At 41.3% G+C, this 12,194-nt stretch overlaps 2 protein-coding genes across 4 annotated transcripts; both read left to right on the forward strand.

Annotated features, from left to right (window-relative positions):
* The first annotated feature begins 366 nt into the window (after positions 1-366).
* Positions 367-6,489, forward strand: LOC104450515 (aldehyde dehydrogenase family 3 member H1). Its single transcript, XM_010065103.3, is given in 11 exon segments — positions 367-591; positions 1,835-1,903; positions 2,000-2,096; positions 2,193-2,399; positions 3,933-4,016; positions 4,019-4,047; positions 4,135-4,239; positions 4,318-4,490; positions 4,568-4,658; positions 5,128-5,277; positions 5,938-6,489. Coding segments are annotated over 11 exon segments (1,464 nt in total). The 3' UTR covers positions 6,172-6,489.
* Positions 6,490-8,641: 2,152 nt separating this feature from the next.
* Positions 8,642-12,164, forward strand: LOC104450516 (aspartic proteinase Asp1). Of its 3 annotated transcripts, none has more exons than XM_010065104.3 (9): positions 8,642-9,136; positions 9,835-9,952; positions 10,298-10,524; positions 10,638-10,874; positions 10,968-11,106; positions 11,190-11,381; positions 11,469-11,541; positions 11,637-11,724; positions 11,815-12,164. In XM_010065104.3, exons 1-9 carry the CDS (start codon positions 8,961-8,963, stop codon positions 11,879-11,881), a joined length of 1,317 nt encoding a protein of 438 aa, XP_010063406.2. In that variant the 5' UTR covers positions 8,642-8,960; the 3' UTR covers positions 11,882-12,164. The 3 variants fall into 3 exon arrangements, with proteins under 3 accessions (XP_010063406.2, XP_010063408.2, XP_010063407.2); XM_010065106.3 differs by having other exon boundaries at positions 8,643-9,136; positions 11,820-12,164; XM_010065105.3 differs by having other exon boundaries at positions 8,644-9,136; positions 11,637-12,164.
* The last annotated feature ends 30 nt before the right edge of the window (positions 12,165-12,194 follow it).

Genomic DNA, 12,194 nt, shown 5'->3' on the forward strand with positions numbered 1-12,194 from the left:
GAGCACACGTCATCAGGGGAAAGCTGCGGCAAGCCAATCTGGAAGAAGCGTTCGTCCTCTTCCCGTGCCATTCCCGCATCTCGTCTCGTCCCTAGCTCCTGTCTCCACTCGCCGGCCGAGGCGCGTGCGGGTCACGCGGCTCCTCCATCATACGAAACCGTCGAAAAGTGTACGAGAAGATGATACTCTCCATCGCTGTCGTGGACTGCAACGCATGATTCGGTCGCAGTCGACCTCTCTCCTCAATCGCCTCGCCTCCCTTCCTTCTTCTTTACTCTCTCTCTCTCTCTCTCTCTCTCTCTCTCTGTATTTATAGCGACGGCGCCGATCGAGTCTCTACGCATCGGATTCCCCAGTTGACGGCAAATGGCGGGGGAGGACAAGAAGCAGCAGCCCTTCGATTCCAAGGCGGCGTCGTCGCTCGTGGCGGAGTTGCGGGGCGCCTTCGCCTCCGGGACCACGAGGAGCTACCAATGGCGGGAATCGCAGCTCCGGGGCCTCCTCCGGATGACCGACGAGCACGAGCAGGACATCGTCGCCGCCCTCCGCTCCGACCTCGGCAAGCCCGAGCTCGAGTCCGTCCTCTACGAGGTACGCCCGTCGCTCCGCCGCGCGCGATCGGATTTCTGGGTGCCGACGCGAATCGGCGGAATAGTTTCGCGTTGACTTTGTCACGCGTTCGAAACTTATTGGTACATGAAGTTTCGCGCTGATCAGCGGACATTATTCATTGTGGCGGTCAGAGTTCGTGCTCTGAAATTCGACCGTGTGCTTGGCTGGTCATTGGTTTTTCTCTCCTCGTGCTGATTAATCACGATGAGGAATGCAGGAGGTGGATGGATGCTCGTTCCTTGCTTCTCCTCGTTCTGCGTTGGATGCATACTCGATAGCTCGTAGTACATCTTTCCATCTGGTCACGTTTGGTTTTCTCGAATTAGATGGATTCCATTTGAGCACATGTATTTGTTACTTAGCTCGTAGCGTGGGACATGAGCTTGCTTTGGGACCACTTGGTTAGTTGGGATTTGGGTGACATTACTTTGGAAGGAGTTGCAATTAATTGCTTGGTGGAAAGTACAGCCGTTGAGAACTCTCCTTTCTCTCGTAGAAAAATCGGATGGTTAATCACCCTAACTATCCTTTCCTTGGCAACTGGTATGACTGTCTGTTGTGGAGATGTTTGTTAGGACAGTTGGGAATTGTACTAGGCATGGCCCGTGGTGGCAAAGAAATGAATGCAAAATTATGAATCCGATCAAAGTGTCTAGAAATCACGGAGGGGCATAATGAGATGCGTCTTGAATGGAGGCTATTTACTAGTTAAAACCTCAATGAACTATGATGAAATATTCGCCCCAAAAAGAACAAATACTATGACATCATGTTTAAATCTGGAGAACAGAATATAGCCGTACAGAAGTCTGAATGAATTGCTTTACCCATTATGCCTCCAATTTTGTAGTCTCGAGCAAAAGCGCAAATTTTCTGCAACCAGCCTTTCTATTTGATGAAGGTGAAATCTGGGTCAATAGAAGTATAATCAGCATTTGAAATTCTCATCCCTAGGCTGAGGCATGGCCTGGCTCCTTTTGCTTAAAATAATCTAAGGCTGGGCCACTAAATCTGGTCCAAAATCACTTGCTTGTTGGAACAATGTGACCTTTTGACACTGGAATTGCTGATTTAATTTAGCAGCTACCTTAGGCTGCTTGTGTCATAGATTCATGGAGTGATTGGGGTATGCCATGTGGATTAATAACAAACTTCTGTTTTGCTTCTTGGAGAATTCTTTGTACTTCCAGAATTATTACAGTTTATGCAACTTGATATGCAGGCAGCCATGTTGAGGAATTCATGCAAGTTTGCTCTTAAAGAATTACAACGTTGGATGATGCCGGAGAAGGTACTGTCCCGGAACATCACTTCTGACTAGAACTGGATATTTTATGCTCTTTTTGAGAGGTCATTGAATTGAGCTTTATAATTTTTGTTATTGCAGGTTAAAACTTCACTAACCACTTTTCCTTCATCAGCTGAAATAGTGTCAGAACCTCTGGGAGTTGTCCTAATAATTTCAGCATGGAATTATCCTTACTGTATGAGACATTTCTCATTCTTTATTTTCCTTGTGTCTTTTGCATCGTTTACTATTCTCTTTGTGGTTCTGACATTTTTTCTTCACTATTTGTCAGTGTTGTCTCTCGATCCAGTTGTTGGAGCTATTGCAGCAGGCAATGCTGTTGTTTTGAAACCTTCAGAGATAGCACCAGCCACATCAGCATTGCTTGCAAAATTGTTAGGGGAGTATATGGATAGCTCTTCAATTAGGGTTGTTGAGGGAGCTGTTCCTGAAACTACTGCACTGTTGGAGCAAAAGTGGGACAAAATATTTTACACAGGTTGATTCACTTATTGCTTCTTTATGTCTTTCAAACGATTTTAAGAAAGATCTTAGCTTATATTGAAGAATTTCTCTAACAGTAGCTCTTCTTTAACATGTCTTACGAACTAATTATTTGCACTTTTCCATCAATTGTCTGCAACTTTGATTTTCCTGCTTTTTTTTTTTTTTTTTTTTTTTTTTTGGGGGGGGGGGGGGAAGCAGGGAATCAGAAAGTGAAAATTTCAAGATATGGGGATAAACAATAATTTAACTGCTAGTTTTCTTTTCTGTGTACCTTGCCTTTTTTTTCACTTGAGAGCTACATCTATTGTCATCCCCTTTTCCCAGTAATATGAGAATGAGCAAGTAAAAAATGAGTGAAAAATACAAAATTTGTTAAGGTAGATTTGTTATGGGGTCAATTTAATGGTGAAGGAGTGGATCTATGAGCCTGGATGGGGGCGGACGACACAAGTGGGATTTCCCACACCATTAGGTGGGAACAATCTTATTTTGGAGCCACACACTAGCATTTTAGCTCACGTCTTAATGAATGAGGTTAATGTGTTATCAAGGTTTATTCAGTTTAGGTGGATTACAACATCATAGAGACAAAGTCCTTGAGATAATATGACGGTGAATATTGGAATATGCACTTTGGGATTAGTAACTAAAATTTGAAAGGGGGAAGAGATATGTGCTTCCCCCAGGCAATATGATCTCAAAAATTTTTGTACGGAGTATAGGATACCAATTAGCTGCATCCAAACTCAAAGTCACTAATTGAGAACGATTCCTTGGCACTTCCAGTTGCAGATGAATATTGGAACAGTTGTCCATTCCTGATTTGGTGAATAAATACTACATCTTCGCTGGCCAATAAATTTGGAGCAAAAGTGAATTTTCTTTGATTTCTGCCTTCTTTGTGTGGTATGTTAATTTATTCTGAAATTTAGAGTAATTTCTTTGAATATATTGTGGATCCCATGTGCTCCTCAGATGTACTATTGGATATTCTCTGTATTTCAATGGGAATGATCAAATGAAGGAGATATTCTGCATGTTGATAAAAGAGGAACTGAGACAGTTCTCTTTACTCTAGCTTGAGATCCTTTTCAGTAGGATTAATCATGGAGCAGTTGTATCAGTGCAAACCTTTGATAGAAATAAGCTGGAAAACCTATAACCAACTGGCAGCAACGGTAGCAGTTCACCAGGTTTAATATTACTCTGAAGGAGTATGAATAATTGAAAGCTTACCTTATCAAACATCATTGTCTTCACACTATGCATATCAGTTTGTTCCAGTCATTCCTGATTTTTCATAGCATCTGATTGTCCAGTGTAAAAGGTCCACTTCCAACTGAGGTTTTGTACCCTGAGCTTGGACTGAGAGTCTTTTGTGCTATTGTGTTCTGTCTAGGAAAAATTGGGAGACACATTATCACTGAACTTCTAGAATAGTTGGTTTTAGGGGAATTCGTGCAGAAGGCAGTCTTCATAAGCACTGGGGGAATTTTAACAGCTAAAGTGAAACTTGTCTTTGCAGGTAATGGCAGAGTGGGGCGGATTGTGATGGCTGCTGCTGCTAAGCACCTGACACCAGTCGTTTTAGAGCTTGGAGGAAAATCTCCGTGGTTGTGGATTCGGGCATTAATTTACAAGTAACTAACTCTTTTTCAACTTAAAATTGATTAATTATGAAACATATTTTTCTGCTGCTTATAAGGGAAAACAACTGTGTTTCATAGATTGCATGTAGAAGGATAATTGTAGGCAAGTGGGGAAACAATAATGGGCAAGCTTGCATTGCTTCTGATTACATTATAACTACGAAGGATCTTGCTCCAAAGTTGGTAAGGTTGCCATATCCACATGTGTTAGTTTTTTCCTTGTATGGGGTAGTATCCTGTACATTGCCTTATCTCTTTCAGGTGGATGTTCTCAAGAATGAGCTGGAAACGTTTTATGGGAAGAATCCCTTGGAATCAAAAGACTTGTCCCGTATTGTGAACTCCGACCACTTTACTAGGTTGACAAAGCTTCTAGATGAAGACAAGGTTTCCAAGAAAGTTGTTTATGGAGGTGAAAGAGACCCAACCAAGCTGTGAGTTTCTGTCTGGCTATCTGCATCCTCTTTATTCGTTAAATTTCAGTGAATGACAGGGTGTTTCTCATTGGCAGGCAAATTGCACCAACCATCTTGCTCGACGTTCCAAGGGATTCTCTGATTATGAATGAGGAGATATTTGGCCCCTTGCTTCCCATTCTTACCGTAAGAACCAAACATGAATTGCTGCTGATTGTTAATGGCAATGCATCATGCTTGAATAGTTGAAATGTTGGCACTGTCTGTATTTCAAAGTTTCAAGCGAAATAGAGGACCTGATGTCAAGAACTCCTTTCTCTTCTTGATGGGCAAAGTGTGAGTTTCTGTGTTGATCGTAATTTTGAGAAGAGAACGCGCACAGGAAAATGCTATTTTGAGAATGCAGCACAAGGAAATCAAAGAGCGGGCTTGCAGTTGGGCTTAGTTGTTATGAGAAAAATGCCTACTGTTTTGGGTAGTGGTTTTCAACTTTGGATGATTCATGCTTATTGTTTTGATATTTAGTGAAAGGAGGGTTATGTATGCAGTTACTGCAGTATTATAGAAATGTCTGTTGATAACATGTTGAGAGGTTTTTATGCAGTTATAATCTCGTGGAATATATTTCTGATTCATTTCTTAAAATGCTGTACAGGTTGACAAGTTAGAAGAGAGCTTTGATATCATTAACTCAGGGGCGAAGCCACTTGCTGCATATATCTTTACCAATGATAAGAAGCTTAAAGAGCATTTTGTGAATAATGTCTCTGCTGGGGGTTTGGTTGTCAATGATACTACAGTACATGTAAGTTTACAAAAGTTTCCAATGGCAACTCATCATCTTTTGATAGTACTTATTTTAAGGCATCATTCTGTCTCTTTGTTTTCTGTTAGCTTGTGCTTGTGTTAACATATTTCAAGTTCCAGGTTACGCAGCAAAATAAGAGTGTTCTGAATTATAAAGATGCGTGGCTCTCACTGTTGTTTCAGGGCCATGTTCTGTATTTTTCTTAGAATGATGACCCTTTTTATTATCAAGTGCTTTTTGGACACACCTTGGAGGACTTTCACTATTCACCTAAACAAGAAGTCCTCACTGGCCTATAGTGTAAACGGTTTTGGAACTTCAGAGACATTGATCATATGAACAAAATGTCTGCGAGAAATGCTTTGGAGTTATTGGTGGCAATGTCATCTGCTTTCCGCAAAAAGCTGGGAAGTGAGATTTGTTTGTGATGCTATCTTGGTAATCTTTGAAGAGACTTTTCAATGAAAATTGGAAAAAAAAAATTAAGCAGCTAGAAACTTTTGCATATTCTCTAGATGAATCAGTAATGCATAGTGATGGTTCTGGAACTACTCGTGACTTGTGAGCTTGAGTCTGCAAGCTTTGCATTCTGCGCAACACTGCTCTGTTCTCTAGTAGTACAAATGACCTAAAACCTATTGTTGTTGGGAAATGCAGCTTGCAGTCCACGCTTTACCATTTGGAGGAGTCGGTGAGAGCGGAATTGGGGCATACCATGGAAAATTTTCTTTTGATGCTTTTAGCCATAAGAAGGCCGTCGTATACCGAAGTTTCATGGGTGATGCTGCCATAAGGTACCCGCCTTACACTAACGGAAAGCTTAGGCTGATGAAGGCCTTGCTTGGTGGTAGTATACTGGGTATCCTACGCGCTCTATTTGGACGTTCCTAGGTTTAAGGGATATGCCGCCTTTCTTTCCCTTTATCTGTAAGTAAACTCAAATTGCATGTCAAATAACTCAGCCTTTTCCCATTTTCGATGTTGAAATATCCCGATATTTTTATTGAAGAGGAGTCTTCCTTGGCATTGTGAAAACTCCATGGAGGTTGTATCGGTTCGAAGGGGCAGGTGATGCTGTACATGAGGCAATCACAAAGGCCATCCATCTATGGCCCGAGCTGATTGTTACAGAGACTTGCAAACAAGTTCCACCTATAGCAAGGCGATTGCTGTTGTGTCTTTGGAGATAGAATCAACGTTGGATAGTAATAGCGGCCTTTTTTCATTCTTTCCTTGTCGCTATTTTTTATGTTCAATGATATGGAACGGCGTAGTTCGATGGGACTCCACCGTGAATAAAGATGGTGCGGAGAAGATACTGACGAGCAGGGGATTTATCTTGACCGGGTCTACTAATCCAGCAATAATTTACTTAAATTAAGAAAATTGACTTGGTCTGGGAGGTTAACTCAGTGGTCGGGTTTGGTCATCCCGGAATTTTTTAATGTCGGGATGGGCATGCAAAACCAACTGCTCCCAGCAAAAAAAAAAAAATGATGATTAGGAAGCCTGGTCAGCACATCATTATTGACGAATTCCGCGTCTGATCATTGATTTACGGGCAAAACCGCATGAAATCTAAGCATCTTAATTCCGATGTCCGTTCAGGAATCGGTTTTTATACGGGTCAGTCGATGTTCATCGGTTCGCGTTAGATTTTGATTTTTTCGTAGGTAGGTATAAATGATTGTCTGTTGCCTCTGTCCACATGGGACAAAAGTCTAAACGGCGAGGCGAGAGTATTCTGTCCGCTCTGGTCACAGCTGGTGCACTACTTCCTCGGACAGGCTTCATCAGTGGAGGCACAAGGTCGACATCAATGTCACACCAAACTTTAGCCAAAACAAAGGGAAAAAAAAAGGTTATATATATATTAAAATAATCTCACACAAAACTTCGAGAAGAAGCATTTTGAAAAGTCTTAAACGGGTTTCTAGTAAGTCATAGAATAGACGAGAAATTTATGCGGACATCTACCGATGATGTCTTCATCCTTGGAAAGAAAAAATTAGAAAGTACTAATAAATTGCTGTCGATAGTGAAAATATTTTTCATTAACTGATAGATTTAAGTAATTATTTTTTGAAAAGTAATTCTCAGATTATTTATTTCGTAAAAAAAACAGATCATTAATATAATAAATAATATTGATTAAGTCAGCAAAAGATAGATACAGATGTAAGTTCCAAAAACAATTATTCTCCTGTCATAGGGAAAATTTTCTTTCATGGACTTGTTGAAGTTACGATGATTATAGTATCAATCACTGTTATCTTGAACACCATTGTCAGGCTCCCTGGCCAATTGTCGCCGCCACCAGGTACTGGCGTTTCCTTCCAACCCGACGTTAGGATCCTCTCTGCTATCATCGGACGAAAGATCTTCCACCTCGCGAGGTGCCTTTATTGGTGCCTCAAGCTCGATAAATTAACCTCGGCCGTCGATGTTTTCGGAAAATAATCTCAAAATTATCCTTATCAAAGAAAACGTAGTTAATATTCTCTTCTGATTCTGGTTGAGACGAATCGGACCACCTTTTGATTGGTGGGTTTTCACTCATGGACATCACCGCCCATATGTTAATACAATTGAATATAAACACGCGATCGGAGTACACTATGGGTGATTAGAGGAGAACACGATTGTTCAAGAATATTCATATATTCTATGGACAAAACACTGAACAGAGAGATTAATAAGAGAGAGAGAGAGAGAGAGAGAGAGAGAGAGAGAGGTCATATTTGTCTAGTTTAATTATTTGCAACGTGAGAGCAAGAGAGTTAAGAAAATGCTAACCACCCAAGTAGTCCATATCTTATTAGAAAAATTATAAAACAATAAATCTATCATAGGACAATCAATTCAAATTCAAACATTTTATTTTGACTAATTTAATCTCAAGCTTTTTGATAATTTACCAATGCAATTCTTCTGATTAATTTTTAACGATTGACCCAAAAGAACACCACAGTACGAGCATATTTACCCAAAAAGAGAAATAACTTTGTTGAGTATACTAGTTTTGGATGATTGACTAGTATACTTAATATAAAATGATGTTTATGTCAACAATTTACTTAAAAAGATTAGATTCAATTTAATTGGTCAAATTAAAAGATTTCCAATGATGGGCCATTAGATAACAGATATATGTAATTATCCTCTTACTGCGGTACTATGGTCTTCTTTTGGATCAATCGTATATAACGTAAGGTGGGGCGATCGCATTCCGGAATTAACCCAATTAAGAAAAAAAAAATAGACAGAAGGTAAAAGTTGACCGAAAATTCGGAAGTCAACAAGGTTCAATCGCCCGCGTCCCACAAAAACGCGGTGGCCATGGATGCTGCCGCGTCGAAGCTTCCAAGAATCCCAAGTTACTAATATTCTACTTCACTTTCCAAGATCCATAAAGCCTGCAGAATCCGTTCACGACTCTTCCCTCCACCACCAGCACCACCGCCACCACCACCATCATCATCATCATCATCATCATCTCTCTCGCCCTCTCTTTCTCCGCATATTCTCAGCTGAACGCGCGGAGGGCGACGCCGGTCGAGGCAGCGGGGGCTGAATCGGGCGATCAAGAAGTCCCTTGGGGACTCCCCTCGTCTCTCTGCTTCGAAGGGTCCCGCGTCTTCTTTTGCCGAACGATCAGGGCCTTTGAGAGAGAGAGAGAGATGGATGGTCACGGCGTATCAAGAAAGGGTATGATCGCCGCGGTGTACTGGGTCTTGCTGTGTGCCGCTGCTCTCCAGGGCTCTGTCGCTGATATTCCTCGCTTCTGGAAGAAGTCCGTCTCCCGCGTTGGGTCCTCCTTCGTCCTCCCTCTCTCCGGAAATGTTTACCCTCTCGGGTACGCGCCGCTCTCTTTGCTCCGATCGTCTTTTGAACGCTGCTAATTTACTAATTCTGACGAGTGCTTTCTTGTTTCGTCATTGGGTAATCAGTTCCTTCTTGTTCTGTTCTTTTATTGGAATGGGTTGTCATGGTGATTGTTTCTATGTTTGTACCGGTGCGAGTTTTTCTGTTCCTTTAGCTCCGATTTCGAATTGATGGGTGTTCTGCTAGATTTGTTTCTGACTTGGATTTTGTCAATTGTTTGAACGATCGAAATCGAAGATCCAATTTGCTCTCGAGTTTTCTCGGTCTTTTCTTTCTTGAAGTGCCCTGCCTTCTAGATAATTGATTATCGTATTCCACGAAATTTCTCTGAGATTTTTACCTTTCTTGCAAAAGTTTAGTCCTTTTTGAGCTTTCCTTCTCCTACCCTTTTAGACCCAGACTATAGCTTTTCCTGCAGTCTTTTCCTCTCTCTCTTTTTGTTCAGATGGACTTTATCCCATCCAATTGCGACTTGGCCCATTGCACTACTTCAAGAAAACAAAAGTTGTTCTTTTTTGTCCATTCTATCGTTTCTTTGATGCTCACAATGTTTCAATGGTCTGTCAGAAAAGTTGACAATGCTTTATTGTGTTCTTTTTTGACGTCATAACTTTCTGAGCATGCCGATTATGTTGAAGGTCATTGAATTCTTGTCATTGTGACATGCAGGTACTATTCGGTGTCGCTCAGCATTGGTCACCCAGCAAAGGCTTTTGACCTGGACATCGACACTGGCAGTGACCTAACTTGGGTCCAGTGTGATGCTCCTTGTAGTGGGTGCACTAAGGTAATGTTGTTTTTACATGATCTAGTGTTTGTCCTTAATTGTATGCTTACCATGAATGCAACAAGAGAATGCTATCGAGTTTAAATGAGTAAGAGCAGAAAAAGAGGGTAGGAGGTTTGAATATGAGTTTGATAGATCCAGAATATGATCTACTTCAACCTGACAAATCTCGATGTGTCTATTGTCACCCCATATACTTTAGGTAAAGAACAGCCTCATAATGAGATGAGAACAACAAGACACTGCAACAATTCACTCTTTGCCACTTGCTTATTATATTTGTTAGTGAGGTTTTCAGTGGCAGGGGATTTTTTGTATTGATGTTTGCTTATCTTATGTGAACAGCCTCTCAACAGTCTTTACAAGCCTAATAACAACCTTATGCACTGTGAGAACCCTCTCTGTGCTGCCATAAATACATCCGGAAACCAACCATGTAAAACCCCCAGTGATCAATGTGATTATGAGGTGGAATATGCAGATCAAGGTTCATCTTTAGGTGTTCTCGTCAATGACTATTTCTCCCTAAAATTATTGAATGGATCTCTCGTCAGTCCTCGATTGGCCTTTGGGTGAGAATTTATTCCCAGTAGTTTTCATTCATGCTCTTTGAGTCACTAATGTCCAAATGGTTATCTTGACTTGCTACTGATTTTATGATAACTCCCAATATTTCTGCCCGAAGATGTGGATATGATCAACATTTTCCCGTTAACACACCTCCTCCTCCTCCTACCGCTGGTGTCCTTGGTCTTGGCAATGGCAAAGCTAGCATCATCTCTCAATTAAGTAACCTCAGCGTGATACGCAATGTACTAGGTCACTGTCTAAGTGCTCGAGGTGGGGGCTTCCTTTTCTTTGGAGATGACCTTGTCCCTTCTTCGAAAATTGCCTGGGTATCATTGTCAGCTAGTTCATCAGAGTATGGAGCTGTTCCATCTATTTCGTTTGGTGATTTTTTTGTCACATTATATATCTTGCTAAAATCTCTAGGACCTGAATTGTATTATTTCAGCAAGCACTACGCAGCAGGACCTGCGGAACTCTTATACAATGATAAGCCTACTGGTGTAAAGGGTCTTAAAGTAGTTTTTGACAGTGGGAGCTCCTACACTTACTTAAATTCTAAGGCTTACCAAGCTGTTCTCAATCAGGTTTGTTGGAAACTTGACATTTTTGTTGAAACTTAGATTTGAGTGGCTTTCGTGGTGAGTAGTTCCCTCGTTTCACATGTTAGGTAAGGGCAGATTTGAAGGGAAAGCCTTTGAAAGATGCAGTTGAGGACAAGTCTCTTCCGATCTGCTGGAAGGGAGCAAAACCTTTCAAGTCTGTACATGAGGTCAAGAACCACTTCAAGCCTCTGCAGTTGAATTTCGGGAAAGGAAATGCCCAACTTCAGTTGCTGCCCGAGGCTTATCTCATTGTCACAGTAAGCTTTGTTTCTTTTTCTTCTTTTTTTTAAGTATCATGTGAGTGCACCAGCGACTGATAAATTAAGGCTTGTATTTTTCCCCAGAAACATGGTAATGCATGCTTGGGAATTTTGAACGGCGGGGAAATGAGACTAGGAGAGCTCAACCTAATCGGAGGTAACCAGCAGTTCTGAGTGATGAAACTTTAGATCACTGGATGCCGATGAAATTGTTCTCATGGATTTGACTTGCTCATTGCTTGCTGTTTGCAGACATTTCCATGCAAGATAAAATGGTGATTTACGACAATGAAAAGAAGCAGATTGGATGGGTTACGGCGGACTGTGACAGGCTTCCGAAGTCCTGACCTGTTCTCAGTTTTTTCTCTTTTTAAATAATGATGCGCTGTTGACTTTCTCACCAGGAACATTTTTTCCTCTTTATTAACAGTGCAGATCGTGATTATAATGGTGATTTTTCTGAGCCTTATGCAGCTGATTTTGGCATCTTAAGATAGTTGACTCCAGCGTCGGAGCAGTCTTTGGGTGATCGAGAATGTGTTAGGTAAATGAGAGAGAGAGAGTTCCTTGATGTCACGGACTTACATGTAATTTTTTTTGGGGGGGCAAAGGTAGGAATTACAAACATTATATTCCTTTGCCTGTTGTAAATTCGCTGGTCAGCAGATGTAATTGCCATAAGCCCTATATTAGCAGGCGCAGTACATGTATTTTGTCACAGAAAAGCTCAGAACATTACGTTACAATCTAGTGATCTACTGCCACAAACATCTTACTGAACCTGTCGGAGGGCCCTAGCGGATACCGATA

The sequence above is a fragment of the Eucalyptus grandis genome, chromosome 6 (genome assembly GCF_016545825.1).
Source record: "Eucalyptus grandis isolate ANBG69807.140 chromosome 6, ASM1654582v1, whole genome shotgun sequence".
Lineage (NCBI taxonomy): Eukaryota > Viridiplantae > Streptophyta > Magnoliopsida > Myrtales > Myrtaceae > Eucalyptus > Eucalyptus grandis.

What these genes read in the sequence shown, in the direction of transcription:
- LOC104450516 (XM_010065104.3), top strand. Translation starts at nt 8,961, where the DNA reads ATGGATGGTCACGGCGTATCAAGAAAGGGTATGATCGCCGCGGTGTAC. An exon ending in AGGCTTATCTCATTGTCACA is followed by an intron (nt 11,382 to 11,468) that starts GTAAGCTTTGTT and finishes ATTTTTCCCCAG; the next exon opens with AAACATGGTAATGCATGCTT. An exon ending in GACTGTGACAGGCTTCCGAA is followed by an intron (nt 11,725 to 11,814) that starts GTCCTGACCTGT and finishes CTTTATTAACAG; the next exon opens with TGCAGATCGTGATTATAATG.